General features: G+C 44.3%; 1 protein-coding gene across 4 annotated transcripts in view; it reads left to right on the top strand.

Annotated features, from left to right (window-relative positions):
- XPNPEP1 (X-prolyl aminopeptidase 1) overlaps positions 1–12,996 on the top strand; it is a 63,044-nt gene extending 50,048 nt beyond the window's left edge. For all 4 annotated transcript variants that reach the window (XM_050804277.1, XM_050804280.1, XM_050804278.1 and 1 more), the window contains 7 exons: positions 2,240–2,311; positions 4,454–4,514; positions 6,000–6,069; positions 6,957–7,130; positions 7,832–7,908; positions 9,068–9,166; positions 12,454–12,996. In XM_050804277.1, the coding sequence (XP_050660234.1) occupies positions 2,240–2,311; positions 4,454–4,514; positions 6,000–6,069; positions 6,957–7,130; positions 7,832–7,908; positions 9,068–9,166; positions 12,454–12,582 (682 nt within the window). In that variant the 3' untranslated portion in view covers positions 12,583–12,996. The remainder of the gene's footprint in view (positions 1–2,239; positions 2,312–4,453; positions 4,515–5,999; positions 6,070–6,956; positions 7,131–7,831; positions 7,909–9,067; positions 9,167–12,453) is intronic.
- The last annotated feature ends 9,461 nt before the right edge of the window (positions 12,997–22,457 follow it).

Below are 22,457 nucleotides of genomic sequence, written 5' to 3'. Positions count from 1 at the left end.
TTTTTTTTGAGACGGAGTCTCGCTCTGTCACCCAGACTGGAGTCTCGCTCTGTCACCCAGACTGGAGTGCAGTCGCGCGATCTCCGCTCAATGCAAGCTCCACCGCCTCCCAGGTTCACGCCATTCTCCTGCCTCAGCTTCCCTAGAAGCTGGGACTACAGGCGCCCACCACCACGCCCGGCTAATTTTTTGTATTTTTTTTAGTAGAGACGGGGTTTTTCACCGTGTTAGCCAGGATGGTCTCGATCTCCTGACTTCGTGATCCACTCGTCTCGGCCTCCCAAAGTGCTGGGATTACAGGTGTGAGCCACTGCGCCCGGCGGGGTTTTTTTTTTTTTTTTTTGAGACAAGGTCTTGCTCTGCTGCCCAGGCTGGAGTGCAGTGGTGCTGTCCGACTCACTGCAACTTTGAATTCCTAGACTCAAGCAGTTCTCCTGCCTCAGCCTCCTGAGTCACTGGGACTAAAGGCGTGTGCTACCACTCCTGGCTAATTTTTACATTTTTTTTGGTAGAGATGAGGATCTTGATGTGTTGCCCAGCCTTGTCTCGAATTTCTGGACTCAAGCAGTCCTCTTGCCTCAGCCTCCTAAAGTGCTGGGATTACAGGCGTGAGCCACTGTGCCTGACCCATGGCTGGAATTTTTGAGTGGTTTTCTTTCCTGGTAACAGCAGTTGTTTTGTACTAGTCTGTATATCTTGTGAGCTCCGTCAGTTGCATACCAAAAAACCTTAGCACTAGGTTGTGGGGCAACCTGTTTTAGGTGGAGAGTACCCTCTCTTCCTGTCTCCCAGAGCCTGAAGCCTGGCATCCCAGTATGTGCTATTTTTACCACATGGTCTACAAGAACCCATGGACCCACAGGGCCGAGCCTCCCTTCCCTGTGAGACAGAGGGGCACTGATATGTTTAGGACTGACAGATCTTCCTGTCAGTCCTAAGACAGGATGGTGGGAAATGTCATTAGGTGTGGCCGTTGGGCTTCAGCCTCGGCTCTGCCTGATTCAAACCGCTTTGCTTTGCATTGGGTATTTTGAGTTCTGTGCTTCCCCATCTGTTACATGCACAGCCAGTGAAGGAACACTGTCTCTCTGTGCTGTGCTTGGGCACACATTTTTCCCCCTTTGAATAATTGCTTTTAGAGTTTTTCGTCTTGGGGCAGATTTTGAAGCTGTGTGTGGGAGACAGTCACAGATGTGACAGTACAGTTCCCTCGCTTAATGCTTCTGTTCCAGCCTAAAAATATCAGAGGGACTTCAGTTTTTGTTTAACTCAGGATGAATTTCCTGGCTGGATACTCTCCTAGAATTTTGTGTATAATTAAAACGTTAAACAATTCCATGCCAGTGGGGACGAAATTTGCCTCTGCTTTGGCACTTCTTCATTGTGGGTGGTTGGAAGCCTGTTTAGAGGCAGGGTTCTGGAGGGCACCGGTTGTCTGTTTCAGTTGTTCAGCTTGTATGTGGACTGGTGCCCTTATTGCTGAAGAGGGGGTGGTACCTGGAGATGGAGGACAACCTCACTTCAGCTGCAGGGCAGAGGCATGGAGTGCTCTCATCCCTTCGGGCGTTTCCCAGTGCAGTGATGCTGTTTCGAAAATGGCATGGGGAAAGCGATCACTTTTTGAAAATACCTCATGTTTGTTTGAAAAAAGTGCTCCAGCAGCAGAATATCATGATCCATTCCTTTTCCCAGCAAAATTCCTTTAGTTTTTCTCCCAAATTGAGACATTTACTCCTGCCTGTCCAGTGGGCAGGGAAGCGAGTGGGGAGGTACCTGCTGGGGTCAGGGCTGAAGGAGGGGCCTGGAGGCTGAGGCAGGGGCCTGGGGCTCCCAGAGACAAGCAAGTCTGCAGTGACTCCAGGCTGCTCCTGTCCCAGTTCCCAGGACTCTAGCTAGGTCCTGTTGCTTCTAAGGATTCTCATTTTTTTAGCTTTGACAATTATCTTTTGAACACCTGTTTTATTCCAGACACAAACAGAGGTAGACATAAAGAAATGTGTTATTTTTCCCCTCTTGAGCTCTTTATCTCAGTTGGGGAGATAGGTTGATTGGATTTTTGAAAAGTAGAAGTTTAATATTAGTTGAAATAATTCATTTATTGGGTAACTTATTTTGATATGATTTCAGGCTTATGTAAGTTGCAAGAATAGTATAAAGAGCTCTTGTGTGTGTGTCCTCCTCCCAGATTCACTAAGTGTTTACATTTGTGGAATAATTAATTTTTAATTAACTTTGTTAGGCCAGTCCCTGAGACGAATAGGACCTTGTCTCTGGATGAGGTGTACCTCATTGACTCGGGTGCTCAATACAAGTAAGTAAACCAGGACTGCTGTGGAACTTGACTCTGTGATTCAAGGCAGTTGAGAAGGTGGACAGCTGAGCTCCAGCTGAGAGTACTCAGCTGGTCATCACACCCTGTGCTGGCCACTAATGGAATCGTTCCTGTGTCTTGTCCTTTTTTTCACCCCTATTTGAAATAGCCCAATTGTGACTCTGTTCTCACAAAAGACTGATAGAAATGTTACAGTCCTTGGCCAGAAGTTTTAAAAATATAATTAAACAACTGTGAAATAAAGCAAGCTTTTGGAACCGTTGAAAGTTTTCCACCCCAGCCCATGAACCGCCTGCCGGTTCCCTGTACTTGCAGCCGCCCCAGGGCCTTACGAAGTCAGGGATTCATTTTGAATGAATGGGTGAGAAATGAGGGCTGCCGCCAGATTTCTGAATTCCCTTCTCCATGTTTTGCTGCTTTCACAGCTATCTTCTCTGGAAAAGTTCCTCAGAGAAGAACCCAAGATATGGTTGGGTCTAGATACGGAACCCATGAGAAGGAGTAAGAATAGACCCTGTCTGCGTTAGGAGAGCACGAGCAAGGCCTTTTAATGCTGCTCCATCATTCCCCACTGAATTTGGGACTGTGGCTAAGGGAGGACCTAATTATTATTATTATTATTATTTTTATTTATTTATTTTTTTTTTGAGACGGAGTCTCGCTCTGTCGCCCAGGCTGGAGTGCAGTGGCCGGATCTCAGCTCACTGCAAGCTCCGCCTCCCGGGTTTACGCCATTCTCCTGCCTCAGCCTCCCGAGTAGCTGGGACTACAGGCGCCCGCCACCTCGCCTGGCTAGTTTTTTGTATTTTTTTTCAGTAGAGACGGGGTTTCACCGTATTAGCCAGGATGGTCTCGATCTCCTGACCTCGTGATCCGCCAGTCTCGGCCTCCCAAAGTGCTGGGATTACAGGCTTGAGCCACCGCGCCCGGCCTAGGAGCACCTAATTATTGAATGAGCTCAGCCAATTATGTGGCAGCCATGCCTGGCCTTGGGACACAGGGGTGTTAATAATATCAGCCTAGAGCTAAGGATTGCTTGGTAATGGTGTAAACTTTTGTTCTCTTCTGAAATTTTAGCAGAATTCTAGAAGTTATCCTTTCTATGTCAGGGATATAGTCTAGTATATGTTAAGATATGTACTTGGATATTTTTAGGGTCTCTGTCCAGGAATCCCCCTGCTGTTCTAACAGGAGGAGTTGGGTTTTAGCCCTCTTTTGCTAGAGATGGGCTCCTGTTTTCTTTGCCTTCTTGCGTCTTGTTCATAACCCCAGTGATAGTGTCTCTCGTGAAGCAGCCCTTACGCTGTAGACCAAGAATGTGTGTGTCAGGGGCTGACGTCACTCCCACTTTATTTAGCCATCCCTGCATTCACATTTTGTTTCATTTTTAAAAATAACTTTATTGGGGTAAAATTTATGTACCATGTAATTCACCCACTTAAAATATACAATTAATTTTTTTTTTGTATATTCACAGAGTTTTGCAGCCATCAGCACAATCAAGTTTAGAACATTTTCATTACCCCAGAAAGAAACCTCATACCCAATAGCAGTCACTCCCCCCTTTTCCAATAGCCTGGAGAACCACTACTCTCCTTTCTGTTTCTATGGATTTGCCTATCCTGGACACTTCATAGAAGTGGAATTGTATTATGTATGGCTTTCTGTGTCTGGCTTCTGTCATTTAGCACAATGTCTTCCAGGTTCATCCATGTTGCAGCATGTATCAGTATTCCATTCTTTTTTATTACTGAATAGTATTGCATTGTGTGGATAGTCTCCCATTTTGTTTATCCGTTCATCAGTTGTTGGACATTTCAACTGTTTCCACCTTTTGGCTATTATGAATAATGTGGCTATGAACTTTCATATACAAGTTTTTGTGTGGATGTATGTTTTTGGTTCTCTTGGATATATAACTAGAAGTGGAATTGCTGGGTCATATCGTGACTATGTTTAGCCTTTTAAAGAACTGCAAACTAGTTTCAAAGATGGCTGTGCTGTTGTACATGCCCACCAGTATTGTGTGGGGCTTCTCACTTGTCTGCATGCTTGGCCTGTGTCATATTTGACTTAAAGCTTATTTTGACGGGAAACCAATTTGTCCTTTTTTTTGGAAAGGGATGGCACCACAGATGTAACGCGGACAATGCATTTTGGGACCCCTACAGCCTACGAGAAGGTAAGGTGGAGGCCAAAACCTTAAGAGGTCCTCTCTGATTTCTTAAGAAGAGCATTGCTTTTATGAAAAGAGATAGTATAAAGAAGTAAAAATTACATGTGGGGTAGTAAAATTACTCACTGCTGTGGAGTCAGGCTTATCTGCTTCACGAGGTTCATGTAATTAATTATTGGAGTAAGACATTTGGAGAAATTTTTAAAGCATTCTGCTGCGGTTAGGGCAGCTCAGTTGCAAGTTTAAATATAATAGCTTTGGCCTTCTCTTGAGTCAGGAAATGCCTTTGAGGCTGGAGATGAGATAGTGAAATATATGCTTTTATAAGCAGTGTCTAGATTTGATTTTGAAGGCCACCCCCTTCTTTTTTCGAGATTCTTATTTACAGGCTTAACTCTCTGGGAACTTTCCGAAATGACAGACTCTGTTAAGTTTCTGGTATGATTGGTATGGAAAGGGGAGAGAGAGCTGTGAGGCGGAGAGATGTGTACCAGGGGTCTGGAGACCTGGCTTCAGAGCTTCTCTACCATTTACTAGCGTCACCATCCATAAAAATAAGAATAAAAGGACTCACCTTCCCAGCTGCCTGTGAATTCCCTTGAGCCCAGCCAGTTCCTGGATCATAGTCACTGCTCAGCAAATGCTGATTGAGCACCTAAATGAATCCGTTTGTCCAAAGGAGCTCCTTCAGGAAGATTATCCAAGGAAAAGGGTTTTATGCAATGTAGTGGGGCAGGTTTCATTGTCTTGGTCCCTTGCCTTGTCCCTTTGTATGCACCAGTGCCTTAGAAGAGTTTAGACCTTGCGTCTAGGATTATTTTGGTGTGACTCTTTTTGTGCTTTTCAAAGAGCTCAATCAGGCTGAGGAGAAAGGAGTTTTAGTCCTGACTCTGCACCTTACTGGCAAGCCGCTACACTTCTGAGTAGCACTTCTCTTGTCCGGACAGTGGGGATAACCCCTGAAGATAGGATGGTGGTAGGAAGCACAGCTGCTGAAGCAAGACTGCTTGGCCCCAAGGCCAGATGCTGCCACTTCCGCACTGTGTGATCTGGGCATGCTACTGAATCTCTGTGAAGCGAGGATAACAGTAGTGCCTCTATCGCGAAGTGTGGGATCAAACATGCAGTGCTTACAATAGTGTGTGGCACAGAGGACTCGCTCAGTAAATGTTAGCTAGGGTCATCAGTACTTTTTATTACTTTTCCATTCTTTCTAAGGCTCACATGATGGAGTATGTCAGAGTGTTCATTATAAAGTCCTGTGGGGTCATCTCTCTGACAGTGCTCTTCTACTAAATTGAATTTCAAGATTTTCTGGGAAATTGGCCCCATGGCCAGGCTTTTTTTCCACCAGATTTTTTTCTTTTTACTTACGTTGTCTCTGTGATATTGCTAAAAACTTTAGCAGGCAGGATTTTGTGAACTACCAGAAAACTACAGTATTAGGCATCTGTCCCCATTCTGCAACATGCCCCTGGGTTTTCTTTGCAGGAATGCTTCACATATGTCCTCAAGGGCCATATAGCTGTGAGTGCAGCTGTTTTCCCGACTGGAACCAAAGGTAGGTGGTGCATTCTGTCACATGGCAGGCTCTTTTTCTTGTTCGAGAATCAAATATGTCTATGTTTGAGTGAAAGAACATGTCCTTCCCTCACTGTGAGGTCCCCAGCCCACTTCAGGCCCAGCCAGGTGCTCATGGGGTGAGTCTGCAGAACCCACTGACTGAGCCCAGAGGCCTCAGGGAGCTGGGGTTAGGATTGGGCCCAGTACCCACTGTGCACCTTTCTCCTGACCACTTAGGTATTGGACGACACATGTGGATGGCTCCCAGGAGAGGACAAACCAGATGGGAAGGTCACAGGGCCTGAGTGGAAGTTGGTGCAGCCTCCTGTCTGGCCTTTAGTACTGAGCTAGTGCTTCCTTTCTGGATTCTTAGGATTTATTTTACTGGGACCCTGACTTCAGCTATGTACTACTTTGCTTGAGGCCTGGTAGGTGGAGCATTGGACTGGGCATTGACAAGACCTGGGCTGCCTTGCTTCTGGGTAGATGAGACGTGTACTCATCTCCCTAGGCCTCAGTTGCCTCATCTGTCATGCCTGCCTGCCTGCTTGCAGTCTGGTTAGAGTCTCATCTTTGTAATTCTGAAACCTTAGGGTCGCAGAGCTGGGAAGGGTATGTCCGTGTCTTCTGTGGCCTCTGTGTGCTGTAGGTGTCTGTCGCACCTCACCAGCATCCTGAATGGATGATTGCTAGCTTCGGACTGAACTTTGATTGTTCCTCAGGAGATCTGATTGTTAGAAAGTTCTTCCTTGTGCTGTGCTGAAATCTGAACCCTCCAGTAACTTACCTATTGGTTTCTGTTTCACGTTCTGGAGCCAAACGTAATAAATCTAATGTCTTAAAGCTCTGTACAAATATCATTAAGTGGCTCTTTCTATCTTTCAGGTCACCTTCTTGACTCCTTTGCCCGTTCAGCTTTATGGGATTCAGGCCTAGATTACTTGCACGGGACTGGACATGGTGTTGGGTCTTTTTTGAATGTCCATGAGGGTCCTTGCGGCATCAGTTACAAAACATTCTCTGATGAGCCCTTGGAGGCAGGCATGATTGTCACCGATGGTAAGTATCCATCACATATGGGGCATGCATGGATCCTTGAGCCTTTTTGAAAGCTATTTGTTGTTTTTTATTTTTTAATTAGTTTAAATTGGCAATAATTTTCCCTTTCTAACAATAATGAAGTTTTCCGATTATAGAACTGATACATGTTCATTTTAGAAAAAACGAGATGGGAACTGTGTGAAAAGAAAATGAAAATCATTTGCAATCTAACCACTCAGGGGAAACATGACTTAATGTTTTGCTGTATTAGCTTTTGGTCTTTCAGATATGTAGATATCATTTTTTAAAAAAACCACTGAGATCATACTGGGTGTCTTGTCTATGTTCTGCTTTCTTACTTGATATACTGCTTTCCCCAGGTCATTGCCAAGTCTTTGTAAATATATTTTAATGCTTTCATTATTGTGTCTTATGGATGTGAACCATGATTTATTTAGTGGATCCATTGTTATTGTACTCCTTACCCCGTAGCCAGTGTGCAGGGACTTCAGAGTCTAGCTTTCTGTACCTCAAATGCTTATAAAAAAGTGGCCATATGAGAGAAGGTGGCATCTCTGGGCTCTTACACTGGATAGAGTGGGCCCTTCACCTGTTTCTTCTCCTTTGGAGTAGGGCAGTCATCCCAGGAGTGAAAGGTTCTGTCTGTGGACATCATCATCGTGGGCTGCTTCTCATTTTTGGGATTTGGTTTGTTTTAGAGCCTGGGTATTATGAAGATGGGGCTTTTGGAATTCGCATTGAGAATGTTGTTCTTGTGGTTCCTGTGAAGACCAAGGTGAGTATTTATTAAAAAATTTTTTCCTGTTCCTTAATGTGGGAAGATGAAGACTTAATGTCTTTGGAGCCAAGAGTATGCCATTCTGGGGCCAACATGGAGCCTTCTTCTCCAGATATCAGGGACTTTCCTGGAAACCACACTCCTTGCCTGCACAGCCAGAAAGAAAATCCTTAATGAACTGGGATCCAGAACTGGGATTCACAGACCATCAGGCTGATGCTTGCTTCACATAATTTGGGGCTCACAGTTTCCTATAGGCGGCCTGTTGTCTCTTCTGCTGGGGATGCCTGTTCAAGGTGCTAATTTCCAGGCCCATCCCAGACCCTAGAATCTCCACGGTGGGGGGCCTGGAAGCTGTAATTTTGTCACACTCCCCAGGTGACTTTTATTAGGTCAAGTTGAGGAACCCTGAGTTATCCAAGGGTCAGCCTCAAAGGCAATACAAGACAGGTGTTTCACCCTCTTCCCTCATCAGTGTTACCAAGGCTGCAGGGTTTTAGGCCCTAGGCTTTACCTAAAAGACCTGTTTGTGCCTCCTCCATTGGTGGAATTGAACAGGTGGAGGGAAGTAGCTTCCTGTGTCAGCAAGGAGGTTGACCGTGGGGATGTGCTCTCTGCTTTGGCATGGAAGTGACTATTCTTGGAAGTGACCTCCCGTCTTATTCCCAAAAGCTGCCATGAACAGAAACCCGACATATTCTTATGTGCTCCAGTGGATAGATGTGTTGTCGCCTGACGGGCCTGGCTGGGTCAAGGCAGGCCACACACTTGACTGTTAAAAAAATGATATTGAGGACTTACACCCTTGCATCCTGGAGAATCAAAACCAGAGATGCCCTTGAGCCCAGACACCCCCTTGCCCTGCCCCCGTTTCCTGTCACGGTAGACATTAGCCTTGTGGAACTGCTGCTGGGAGCCCCTCAGCACCCTTTGTTTGGCCCTTCCTGATGGCACAGGCCGTTGTTTGCGCACTGGAGGAGCTCTTGGAAAGTGGCATCAGGTTTCCTGTGTGTCTGTGAAAAGTGGTGACCAGCTCACCGCATCTTGGCTCCCAGTTACCCCGGCTCTGAGGGATGGCATGCTGATGGAATGACCTCATGGTGCTTCAGCACAGTAAAGAGGAGTAAAAACGTCTATTTTCTTCTTTCTCCCACAGTATAATTTTAATAACCGGGGAAGCCTGACCTTTGAACCTCTAACTTTGGTTCCAATTCAGACCAAAATGATAGATGTGGATTCTCTTACAGACAAAGAGGTAATGGGGAAGTCTTGGTGGGCAGGCATGTTACTAGGGGAGATGGAGACTACCCTAAATAGTTCTAATCCATTCTCTAAATCCTAAATTCTCTAATTCATTTTCACTTTGTAATTTTTAAATTTAGAGGTCTAGGCCAGTTGAGTCTGAAAGCCCTAGGTTTTCTGAGGACTCTTGAGCTTTTCCTGTATTTGTTGGGCTTCCAGGTGGAGATAGTCCTGTTCCCCACAGCCATTCTAGGGCTGTAGGGTTTTGTGGGTGGAACTCGTACGCCACTGTTTAGCTGCACTGTTCCTCCGTAGCTGCACTGAGGCGTGTTTAGCAAATATGAGCCTATGTGTGTTCCCTACAAGAAGCCAGATGGATGGTGGGGCCTCTTGGCCACTGTACATACCAGATTGTTTTCTTGTGTTACATGAAACTTTAATGAAATGCAAAGCAAAATCTATTATCGTGTGTCCCATTTTCACACAGACAAGGGAAAGATAGTACCAGCCCTTCTCGGTTACTACTGTGGTCACTCTGGGGCAGTGAAACCCTTCACAAAGCCTGGGGCACAACAGTGCTTACTTGCTTAGCTCAGAGGGTTATGGGTCTTAACTCCTTCAGACCCTGGACTGGTAAGGCCAGGTGAGATCGCAGTCCTGGGGACATGAGTAAGGCCTGAAGAGTCACACAGATGATCAAGGTCACAGCAGAAACAAGGGTAAGAAATGGGGTAGGAACTGTTAGCACTAGACAGACAAAACAGTTCCCAAACCAGGAAACTGGAAGCCAGGAGGACACAAATTCCAGAGCAAGGCAGGGGTCAGAAGTTTCAATGAAAAGCAAATGACTGGTGGGAGCCGAAGGCAGGGTAAGCACGGTGGTTTACTCTGGGAATAAGATTTTGTTATTTGAGGCAGCCGCTGGCCTTTGAGTGCCTCTCAAGGCAGGACAATTTCCTCACTGGTGCCCGCTTGGGCCTTGTTCTTGGCACTATAAAGGAAAGGGTCTTTGGGGGTCAAGGACCTTCCCTTCCACAGGAGCTGTGGCACGGGATTCTCCCAGCTAGAAGCCTCCTGCCTGTTCCAGCTCACAGGTGGGTGACGAGAAAGGCCACCCACTTCCTGCTTAGCTTTCCTCTGTGCTTGAGTGCCTCTGCTTAACCATCCGTGCCCTTGGTTCAGCTGAACATTCGCACTCACAGGACCCACATGGGCCCTGCTGATACTGGGTGGGTTATGCAGCTTGCAGATGGATGTGGAAAAGGAGACTCAGCCTGTCAGCACAGTGTCCAGTGTGTCTCTTCAGCAGGAAGAGTCTTTCCAGTGTCCAGGGCTCTTGTCCAGCCCCTGTAAGTGTTGCCTTAGCTGAGAGGAAATGAGAACACATAGGTGGGCATGGGAGCCACCCTGCTTAGAATCCCTCTGCCCCATAGGAACCAGTGTCTTTTGTAATGGCCCTTGGGCACAGCTTCCAGGGACTTAGCAAGGGGCTTTCCAGTAATACGTCATTTCGTACTCTTGGAGTCCAAGGCTGTGGCTTCCTGCCAAGTAATTCTAGGTCATGCTGTCTTTCCTGTCCACATAAAGTGTACCCATCAGGAGGCATTTCTCCCATATGACATTCCCCTTTATCCAGGGAAGTAGTGTATGAGGAAGTTTAAGCGAGGCCATTTTTCCTTGAAGGAGAAAGAATCAGTCTACTCCCGTGACATTGGACATAGACCAGGGATCTGTGTTACGCTGTGGTTCATTCCTGCACCTTGCATGCCCACATCATTGAACTATTCTTTCGGCCAGTTACTCTTTGTGGGGCAGATAATGTCTTCTTAAAATACCTGGCTTTTAAAATATCTGGTCATTTGCCCTTTACTATTTAGCCTGTCTTTTGGAGTCACTTTAGGGACTTTTTGGTTGGGGTCTGCATTCTCATCACTTATCACCAGATGGCAGCAAAGGACCTTGTTCGGATGGGAATATGGCCAGCTGCAGACTGTCAGGGCCTCGTGATGGTCCTCAGGCCCCGCCGAGGCTGTCCACACTCCCACTTTTCCCTCCCTGCTCTCAACCAAAAGGGCTTTGGGAGTTTGGCTGTGGCCCCAGGATTACACCAGGATGCTGCCTTCGCCTTACTGTTGAGCTGCTTTAGCCAGTAGGCTGCTTTGTAGCCCTGCTGGCCTTGCTGTGGACACATAGCAGTTTGCCTACTTATCGTCCCCTGCCCCCATCACTTCCCTGACTCCCAGAAGGGGCTAGTAGGCTAGTAGGCTCTTCTCGTAGGCATTGGAACCCTGGCTGGGTCACAGCCAGTTGGTAACACCACCCTATCTGTCTGCCGTCAGTCCTTTGTAATTAATGGGCTTGTGTGCCCATCCTGACCCCAGCTGGGGTTATTTAAAGCCAGCGGGGCTTTGGTACCTGGCTGGATTGTAGTCCCTGAAGCCAGTACTTTTGTAACATCCCTGCCCTCCAAAATGGCCTTTGACTCATTTATGACAACCACACCCGTGGCACTATCGGTCTCCTCAGCTTCCAGACAGCTACCCCATAGACAGTGGTGAGAGTGGCTTGTTGTCCTCTTGGTAAAACCTGCTTCACTCCAGACTTCACCTTTTTCCCTGTACAACCAAGGGGGATTTTGCCATCATGTCTAGTGGATCAGCCCCTGCCCAGGCACCAAGTCCTGCCAGCAGGTCCTTCCTTTCTCTCTCTTTTTTGTCTCCTGTTCTTGTGGCATGTTGAGTTGAGAGTCTGAAAACTAAGCTTACTCCCAGCCCCACTCTGCTGCACCACAGTCTTTAACCACCGCAGGTTTTGGGTTCATCTAGGCAGCTACACTCAAAAGACACTCATGGGCTTGACTGACCCTAGTTTTTTGTATTCAGCTTTTTCAGTGGATATAGGATCTGTAGCTCAGTGTGTTGGCAGGCCAGTTTCGGGTGTCTCTCTTAGTAGGAGCTCTCAGAGAGTCCAGGGGCTCTTCCCCAGCTTACCGCCTCTCAGGATGGCTCAGGTGTAAGGGAATGAAGCCACACAGGTGGGAGCAGGAGCTTAGAGTCTACTGTCTATAATAGTAAACTGTTCTGGGGGCCTTTTCATCAGAAGCCATGAAGTCTGGTCCTATGTATTTCCAGGGAAACTGAACACAAGGAAAACACTCATCTGTGAGTAAGGAGAAAGGGTGTTGCACACCTTTTCTCTCAGCTTGTGATCTTAGCACATGGGGCCCTTGCTGTTGACCTGTTTATCCAGTTGTTAAAGATGGGGTGGTGAATACTGTGTCTGTCCTTCTCTCCCCTGCAGTGCGACTGGCTCAACAATTACCACCTGACCTGCAGGGACGTGATTGGGAAGGAATTGCAGAAACAGGGCCGCCAGGAAGCTCTCGAGTGGCTTATCAGAGAGACGCAACCCATCTCCAAACAGCATTAATACCTCCCTGGTTTTGTTTTTACAAAATGGTCTGGGGAAAGGAAGAAACGTGGCAGATCCCTGACATCTTTCCCCTTTCCTCTCCTTCTTCCCTACCTCCCCTTTTTACTTTAGACTTTAAGAAGAATAGAAAATCTTCTTATCCTCTTTGATATTTTATTGCAAACACTGAGTCTTTTATGATTTTTTAATTGTTGAGAACGAGCCAAGAATAAAATTGCTGCACCAGAAGGAGGGCCCCTCCAAAGTCGAACACTTGATGAAAGGGAGTTGCCCTGACTTCTCTGGCCAGTGATGGGGAAAAAATGAGTGCTCCATGATGGTCATGTTCCAGGTGCTAGTACATCATTCATGATCACCTTAATGCTCATGAGACTATATTTATGATCAGTGAATAAAAATGTCAAAACTGTGCTTTGTCTTAGCTGTCTCTTTCTTCATGGTGCTGTCCCCCAGCATGTCAGGTGAGCTGATCTCCAGGGCTGCTGGTTCTGTGGCAGACATTTCCCAGGTGGTAGGGCCCCTTTGAGAGGAGACCCCTGGCTTTGCTGCACATTTGGGGGCTTATCTGTAAGCTTTTTCTTTTCTCTAGAAAACCTAATATGGTATTTTTATCTCAGTTTTTTTTTTCTGATTTTAAAATGTGTCACTGCTATGCAAAACACAATAAAAATTATGTCAAAAGTCAGTTTTCCAGAACTTACCCTATAGTAGATACCTCAAGTGTCTTACCTACATGGCCACAGCTCTCATTGTTCTGTTACTTGTAGGCAGGATTCTGTGACAAATGTCTGCAACTCCCATTCTGTAGGATTTCTTTTGACTTGTATATGTGGGGCAAGCTCCAAGGGTTGGAGAGTTAATGTCCCTGAGATCTCAGACCATCGTGTTTGGGGATGGGCAAATAGACTTCCTCATCCCTTGGCTAGGATATCTGAGATGTGTCTTACATTGTCACTCAGGGTTTTCCAGTGGGTTTGAGCCCCACTTGCCCACCATGGTAACTTGCTCAATAACCAACCCTTTGTTTTCTTTGTTCTCTTCCGTGTCCTACTTTCTCCCTGTCCCATTAGTGTTTCCTGGTACCATCCTGAATGAACCATTTACGTGCGAATCCTTGTTTGAGGGTCTGCTTTTTTATTAATCCAAGCTGACATACTCCTTATGTATAACCACTATTATCTGCTTTAGATTTTTGCTGACTCCTTTTTTTTGTATTCAGAATTCACTAAAATATGATTAGTTGTATATGTATAAATGAATATGCCACATATGAACATAACATACCACATTTACAAACAGTGGATCATTCTGTATGTATACAATTTTATCTTTTAACTTGGCAATACATTAGATCTAATTATTTTTTAATGAGAATTCCATTGTATAGTTATATTGTTTTTAAACTAGTCTCATTGACTTTTTAAAAACAATAATACTAGCATTTAGACATAATTTTTTAAAAAATTGTATTAGTCTTAAATCTCATAGAAAACAAAAACTGGAATCTCAAGCTATCGGTACAATAATATTGGTTTTTTAAATTGCCCAATGTATTTATTTTTCTTGAGATCTTTATTTCTTCATATTGCTTTGGGTTACTGTCTAATGTCCTTTCATTTTACTTTGCGAAACTCCTATAAGCGTTTCTTGCAGGGTGGGTCTAGTTAGGTAATGAATTCCCTCAGCTTATGTTTACCTGGGAACCTCTTAATTTCTCCTTCACTTTTGAAGGACAGTTTTGCTGGATATAGGATTCTCTGGTTGCCAGTTTTTATTTTATTTTATTTTTTTCTTTTAACATTTTGAGTATATTGGCCCACTGCCTTCTGGCCTCCAGCATTTCTGATGAGAAATCTGCAGGTAATCTCATTGAAGATCCCTTTTATGTGTAAATAGCTTCTCTCTCACTGCTTTCAAGATTCTCTCTGTTTTTGACTTTTGGAAACTCAACTATAATGTATTTTGGTGTGTATGTCTTGGAGTTAATCTTACTTGGGGTTTATTGGGTTTCTTGGATGTTTACATTCATGTCTTTTACCAGATTTGGGAATTATACAGCCATTATTTCTTCAGATATTCTCTTTGCTGCTTTCTCTTTTCTCCTGGGACTCTTAGTGACCAAAATACACTAGTGTGTATTTTGATGGTGTCCCACAGGTCTCCTAGGCTCTGTTCCCTTTAATCTTTTTTCTGTTTTTCAGACTCTAAAATTTCTATTATCCTGCCTTCAAGTTCACTGATTTTCTCTTTTGCCTGCTCATATCTGCTATGAATCCCTCTGGTGAATTTTTCATTTCAGTTTACTGTACTTTTCAGCTCCAGAATTTCATTTTGGTTTCTTTTTATGTTTATATCTCTTTATTGATACTTCCTTTTTTTCCTGTGGATTTATCTTTTCCTCTGAATGGGCCATACTTTCTTGTTTCTTTGTATGCCTTGTGAGTTTTGGTTGAAAATTGGATATTTGAATCTAATAATGTAACTCGAAATCAGATTCTCCTCCTTCCCTAGGGTTTGCTCTCTTTTGTTAATGTGTGTGGTTGTTATTATTTATTGTTATAAGGGAGTCTCTGGGCCAAGTATTAGTCTGAGGTATCAACTTAAGGTCTCTCAGGTTTTTTTCTGAGCTTGAGCCTTTCCCTGGATATGTGCAGTCAGTTTCTAATTTCCCCTATATGTGCAGTTGTTTTTTTGAATGTTGTAGTACTTAATGTCTGGCTCCCAATGAGGGAAAAAGAAAAATGAAGGGCAGAAAAAGGGCACTGGTCCTTTCAATCCTCTGGAAGTCACTTCAGCCAGAGGGGAAGAAGGGATTTCTAACAGTCGGGGGATGGGATGTACAGCAACAGCGGCTGCTCACCTCTTTGTCTGCATCCCTGTGTTCAGAAGCACTTATCAGAACACAGGTCTCCAGCATTTGGAGGGCAAGTTTCCTTTTGTTCATTTTGGCTCCCGCAAGCTGTATGCCGGTTGCTCTGGGAACGTGTGCATAAGTGCCTGCCAAGGGGTTAGAAGTAGACATTGGTAGCTGCTACTGTGCTAAGAGCTGAATTGGATTGAAATTAACATTAATTCACCATCCAAGTTGTCCCCTGGAAGTTGCAAGCCTTCAGTAGACTCCAGAGTTCTAAAGTAGTTACATCAGGCAGATTCTGCCAGTGCAGTTGTTGTCTAGGTGGAGAGACACTTTCCGAGTGCGTCCCACCACCCTCCCAGAATCCTCTCATTAAATCTTAAACCATAACTTTAATTTGAATGGCTTTGACAAATGAATAAATATAAGCATACTTTGGCCATTTACCAAAGCATGGTTGTAAGTGCCCATTACTTTCTCCACCTGGGGGAGCAGAAAATGAAATGAAACAATATTTACCATTCAGAACCAGAGTGGTCCTAAATAGAGTGCCTAAAAACGAATGAACCAGCATTTATTTGCTTTTCGTCTCCCACCCTCCTCTCTCTCTCTCTTTTTTTTTTTTTTTCTCTCAAGGATCATTGATTTCAATGTGCTGTGTGGGAGGAAGCAAGATTCACTGCTGCCTCTCAGAGTATATTTCTAATGAGGTCAGGAAAGCATAGACGCAGTGCCTCCTGATAATAGGTCATATTTTGATCCATCAAAGATCAATTCTTGAATGCCTTTTGTCCATGCTTGGTCATATTTCTAATATGTACCGTAACACTGGACTTAAAAGAGAAATTTCTCCCCAAATGATAGAACGTAGTAATACGCATGTTTCTCATCTGTCATTCCTCTGGAAGTTGGAAGATTTCCCTTAGGACTCAGGCTGTTGTCTTCTCTGATATCCCAAAGGCTTCTCTCGCTAAGGAAATGTGAGGCATGAATCACAGTTGATTTGGAGTTGAAATAGCCATAACTCAAGTGTGACGGCAGCTCCACTGTTTGTTCATCAGGCTGTTAAGCATGTTACTTCCCAAGGCAGCCTCAGAGCAAAGTTTGATTTAATTGGCTCTAGCCCGAGAAGCAAAGGTAACAGGTGCTGGGTGCTTGGAGCTTCCTGCCTGGACCTGCTTTGTCTTGGCGTTAAGTCCAAGAGACATAAACTAGGCAAGATGGCCCCATAAGGATTGAGGACCAGAATAAAACTCTAATGTGCCAGAGCTCAGAGGGAAGATGAGGAGATAAAAATGTAGATCAAAAAAATCACTCTTCCTCACTTTTAAATAAATGATAAAATAAATGTTGGGTAGGAAAATGGGCATTGTGTTGAATTTAAAGAAGGAAGCTGATCTCGTTTCTTTGTCTTGCTCACTGTATTCCCAGGTGAAGTTTTATGTATAAGGTAGGAGGATTCAAGGAAGGGGACAGGTGTGGGGCCCCTGCTGTGAACACTCCAGGGGCTGACTTGCGGGAAGCTGGTTCGCCCTCTGGAAAGAGTCCATCTGCGCCTCCTGCCGGTGAGGGGCTGCCCCCACCACCCCAGCTCTCAGCGCTGCTTTAGTTTGAGGGCTGTGCCTGACATCTGGCTGCCTGACAGTAACCATCAGTTGTTTCTCATCAGGCTCATTCCCAGTTAGGGGTGGGCAATTGTGAAAGGAACCAAGGTTGAACTAACAAGCCACGAGGGAGGGTGTTGCCCTGGTGTTTCCCAACAGCTGGGGGTTAATACCGGTAATGATGTGAAGACAAAGTCGAGTGCTTTGTGGCATCTTTCAAGCACTGTTGGCCTCTAGCAGGAGACAAGATGGGGGACTGGGAGGGCTGCGAGAGGGGAGGAGGGATATCGTGCTTGCTACTTCCTGCAAGTAGTTGGTGCAGTGATTAAGAAATTTATAGAATCACGGATTAAGAACAATGATTCGGATCCTGGCAAGGTGGCAGCCGTTGTGCCATAGTGTTTGAATCTCTCCAAATAACTTCATAAAAACACGGAGAAACTGGGGTAGAAAAACTAAAATTCAGGGATGAGCGTTGCACCAAATATACAGGTGTCAAGCATCTCCACAAACCCTTAATAAGAGCACGTGAAGACTAACCAGCGTATTATCAGCATCTGTGCAGGGGGAAGCCGAAGGAAGTGATGGCGTGTCTGATGGACCTGAGAACAGAACCCCGCAATAGCCATCGGGAGCTCAGAGTCTCAGTGAGCCATTCTGAGAACAGCCAGTAACAGCGGTTTGCACTTCCAGTGGGTGAGTATGAGAGGTTTTTGGTAAGGCCTGCAGGGCCTGGAGCAGTCTGCACCCCGGGAACTCCCAGGACAAAGCCGCACGCTGAGGGATAGAGCTAAACAGGAGTAGGACAGGTACAATGGAGGCAAAGGAGAAAGAAGGTTCTTTTAGAGGGGAACAGAGCCAGGAGATCTCCAAAAGTAAATGCTGTGTTTTTGAATACTTCAGAAAATCAACAGAAAAGGGAGCTCTAGAGCCCTAAATAAGAAAAAACTATTCTAACGTCTCCCAGAAGTTCAGAAAAATTTCACATAAAAATAAACGGAAAAAAAGATTGAGGTAAAATGCTATGCAAACTTAGAAAGGAAAATAAGGTGCGGAATGAGAGACATGTCCATAAACAGATGAGAATCTGCAATGTTCAAAGCACATTTACAGGTTTAAAAATAGTGTATGTAAAAACAATATACAACAGAGAATTAGAGAAGCTGAGGAATTAAGCGAGGGAATTCAGGAAAGAATGAGAAAAATATCAACTTAAATAATGAAGACTAAAGTAGGAGGAACACAGGAATGAACAAACACCACAGATAATGTCTTAAGATAAACAGGAGATGACTAAAAGGAGAATTGAAAACAAAATGAATAAAAATTATTTAAGCAAAAGAAATATAGAAGATAGGCAACAACATTCAACATTTACATAATAAGTTTCAACAAAGAAGAAAGCTAAAGGGAACAGGACAAATATAAAAAACTGTAAGAAAACACTCCTGAGATTAAAAAAAAGTTTGAAACTACACTTTGAAGAGGCACATCCTATAACTGAATAAATAAACCTAGAATGGCCAACAGGGCATACTTGTGGTAGAATTGCTCTACTTAGGCCGGGCGCGGTGGCTCAAGCCTGTAATCCCAGCACTTTGGGAGCCCGAGACGGGCGGATCACGAGGTCAGGAGATCGAGACCATCCTGGCTAAGACAGTGAAACCCCGTCTCTACTAAAAAATACAAAAAACTAGCAGGGCGAGGTGGCGGGCTCCTGTAGTCCCAGCTACTCGGGAGGCTGAGGCAGGAGAATGGCGTAGACCCGGGAGGCGGAGCTTGCAGTGAGCTGAGATCCGGCCACTGCACTCCAGCCTGGGCGACAGAGCGAGACTCCGTCTCAAAAAAAAAAAAAAAAAAAAAAAAAAAAAAAAAAAAAAAAGAATTGCTCTACTTAAAAAAATTCCTTAGTTAATCAGACAAAAGACCAAGTAACTTATGGTGAAAAAAATATATTGCCATCAGAAATTTTCAGAGCAACAGGTTAGGTCAGAAGAAAATAAAATGACATGAGTTGTAGTCACAAGGGTGTTCATTATGTAATTCAATAAGCCCAATGTTTGCTTTACATGGTGTTCTGCATCTGTGTTAAGTTTAATAACAAAGTTTAACCCAGCAATCCCATTACTAAGTATATACCCAAAGGATTGTAAATCTTCCTACTATAAAGACACATGTACAGGTATGTTTATTGCGGCACTATTTACAATAGCAAAGACTTGGAGTCAATCCAAATGCCCATCAATAATAGACTGGATAAAGAAAATGTAGCACACATACACCATGAAATACTATGCAGCCATTAAAAAGAATGAGTTCATGTCCTTTGCAGGGACATGGATGAAGCTGGAAACCATCATTCTCAGCAAACTAACACAGGAACAGAAAACCAAACATCTCATGTTCTCACTCATAAGTGGGAGTTGAACAGTGGGAGCACATGGACACAGGAAGGGGGCATCACACCCTGGGGCCTGTTGGGGGTGGGGGACAAAGGGAGGGAGAGCATTAGGACAAACACCTAATGCATGTGGGGCTGAAGACCTAGATGATGGGTTGACAGGTGTAGCAAACCACCATGACACATGTATACCTAGGTAACAAACCTGCATGCTCTGCACATGTATACCAGAACTTAAAGTACGATAATAAAAAAACCTCCAAAGTTTAAAAAGAAACAGTACCAACAGGTGGGCAAGGGAATGAATTAGAGCTTGTGGGATTAGCCTATGATGGATGGGAGAGCAGTACCCTATGTAAAGGCGGCAGGAGGTCCCATCTCCAGCCTGTCTGCCTTGGGATAAAGAGAGCACACAGGGGAAGAGTGAAAATGTGATTTTACTATTTTTATGCCTTTTTTACTTATTGTGAAGAACGGGGTCTTGCTATGCTTCCCAGGCAGGCGTCTAACTCCTGGGCTCAAGGTAGTGTCCTACCGCCTCTGTCTCCCTAAGTGCTGGCATTGTAGGCGTGAGCCATCGCATCTGGCCTGAAATGGGATTTTAAAGAGGAGCTGAAACTGTGTGTTTGGGCATATCCTAGTTTTTAAACATTTACAACCAATGTAACGTTTTACAAACCCAAACAAAATCTCATGTAGATCTAACAAAACGTGTGTGATCTAAAATTGGTTCTCGGGCAGAAGTTGTGGCTTCTTACTGCACTGAAAGCTCTGTAAGGACAGGTACCCAGCCAGGATCTCCCTCTTGGTGGCCTGGAAGCCAGGGAAATGTTGGCGGCTGAGCAGCATCACAGACACCTGAGTCTTAAGTGTTCCCGTTGCACACTCTGAAAGCAGAAGCTGCAAAAGACAAGCTAGGTCATTTGGTTGGGGATCTCTTTCTTACTTATTTAGAGACAGGATCTCACTCTGTTGCCCAGGTTGGAGTGCAGTGGCACAATCATAGCTCACTATAACCTCAAACTCCTGGGCTCACACAATCTTCCTTCTTCAGCCTCCCAAGTAGCTGGGATCACAGGCGTGCATCTAGCTAATGTTCTTATTTATCTCTTTCTCAGTCCAGAATGCTCTGTATCCTAATTGTTAGGGTGGATTCTAAATACCTTTTTTTTTTTTTTCTTTTTCTTTTTTTCTAAAGAGTGTTGGAAGGGCCGGGTACGGTGGCTCATGTTTGTAATCCCAGCACTTTGGCAGGCTGAGGCGGGCGGATCACTTGAGGTCAGGAATTTGAGACTACCCTGGCCAACATGGTGAAACCCCATCTCTACTAAAAAATAAAATTATAAAAATCAGCTGGGCATGGTGGCACATGCCTGTAATCCCAGTTACTCGGGAGGCTGAAGCAAGAGAATTGCTTGAACCTTGGAGGTGGAGGTTGCAGTGAGCCCAGATCTCGCCAGTGCACTCCAGCCTGGGTGACAGAGCGAGACTCCATCTCAAAAAAAAAAAAAAAAAAAAAAAAAAAGAGTGTTGGAAGGAACCATATGAGGTCCAGATTGAAGGCTAAGACCCAACTTCACATCAATTCCTGGTCTTCTGGCTCTCAGGTTTGCACCAGGTGGATTGTGCTCCTTCCTTAACACCGATTCTGCAGGCAGAGAGGTACAGTCATTGGCTCCAACCTCTCTTCCTGGAGGGCTTCCTCCTGTCCTTCAATTTTGAATTCCTTCCCATCTTTAGAATCTAGTGCAATTCCCACATAGCTTCTTCATGAAGTGTTTCCCAATTATTCCAGCTACAAGTCCTTGCTCTGTTTTGTTGGCATTCATTTTCTTCACAAACTGTAATTGATATTCTCTTTATGAAATTTAACCTTTCCCATGTCTCTCCAACCAAACTTGTAGTTCCTTGGGGCCCAACCCCAGCTATTGCTCAGGACCAGGCACATAATAGTTACTCAATAAACATGTATTGATTGATACGTTTTAAAATTGAAGACATTCCGAACAAGTTTACAACAGAATGGATGATGGGAGCAGAATTGAATTCAGTCCCATTACTTCTTAGCTGGTGATCTTCATTGGGTAAATTATGTATCTTCTCTGACCTCCAGTTTCATCCTTTACAAAATGAGGGTGATGATATTTTCTGACCGCATATTTGTGAGGATTAAAAGAAATAATGTGCACACATCACTTAGCATGCTGTCAGACATGTAATCAGCTCTCAGTAAACGTTAGTTTTTTATCATGACCTATATTTTTAAACAAGAAGATGTGCAATTCTGTTTTGAATCTCTGTTTATTGTCCCTTATTTCTTCCTTCCCAGATACCTCCCAAATTTCCTATATCATTATTTTTAAAAACAAACTTCATTGTTTAGAACAGTTTTAGATTTACTGCAAAGAAAGTACAGAGAGTTTCTTTATGCTCCACACCTAGTTTTCACTATTATTCACATCTTAGTATAGTAAATCTGTCACAATTAACAAACCAATGTTATCACAGTAGTGGTAATGAAAGCCTCACTTTATTCAGATTTCCCTAGTTTTTACCTAATGTCCTTTTTCTCTTCCAGAATCCCATCCAGAGTCTTACATTATTATATTTAGTTGTTGTGTCTTCTTAGGCTGTGACAGTTTCTTAGATTTTCTTCATCTTTGATGACCTGAACAGTTTTGAGGAATACTGGTCAAATATTTTGTGGAATATCCTTTTATTGGGATTTTAAATGTTTTTCTCACGATTAGACTGTGATTCTAGTTTTGTAGGCGGAGTCGATGGAGGTAAAATGCCATTTTTGTCACATCATGTCAAGGGTACATACTATCAACATGGCTTTTGACTGCTGAGGTTAACCTTGGTCATCTGGCTGAGGTAGTGTTTGTCATATTTCTCCACAGGAAAGTGACTTTTTTAACCCCCTCGTTATTCTGTATTCTTGGAAAGTCACTACGTGTAGCCCATACTTAAGGAGTAGAAGTTATGCTCAACTTTCTTGAGGGTACAGTAT

The sequence above is a fragment of the Macaca thibetana genome, chromosome 9 (assembly GCF_024542745.1).
Source record: "Macaca thibetana thibetana isolate TM-01 chromosome 9, ASM2454274v1, whole genome shotgun sequence".
In the NCBI taxonomy this organism is placed as follows: domain Eukaryota; kingdom Metazoa; phylum Chordata; class Mammalia; order Primates; family Cercopithecidae; genus Macaca; species Macaca thibetana.
Note: the sequence above shows the minus strand (reverse complement) of the source record. Positions and strands in the feature narration are given on the sequence as shown.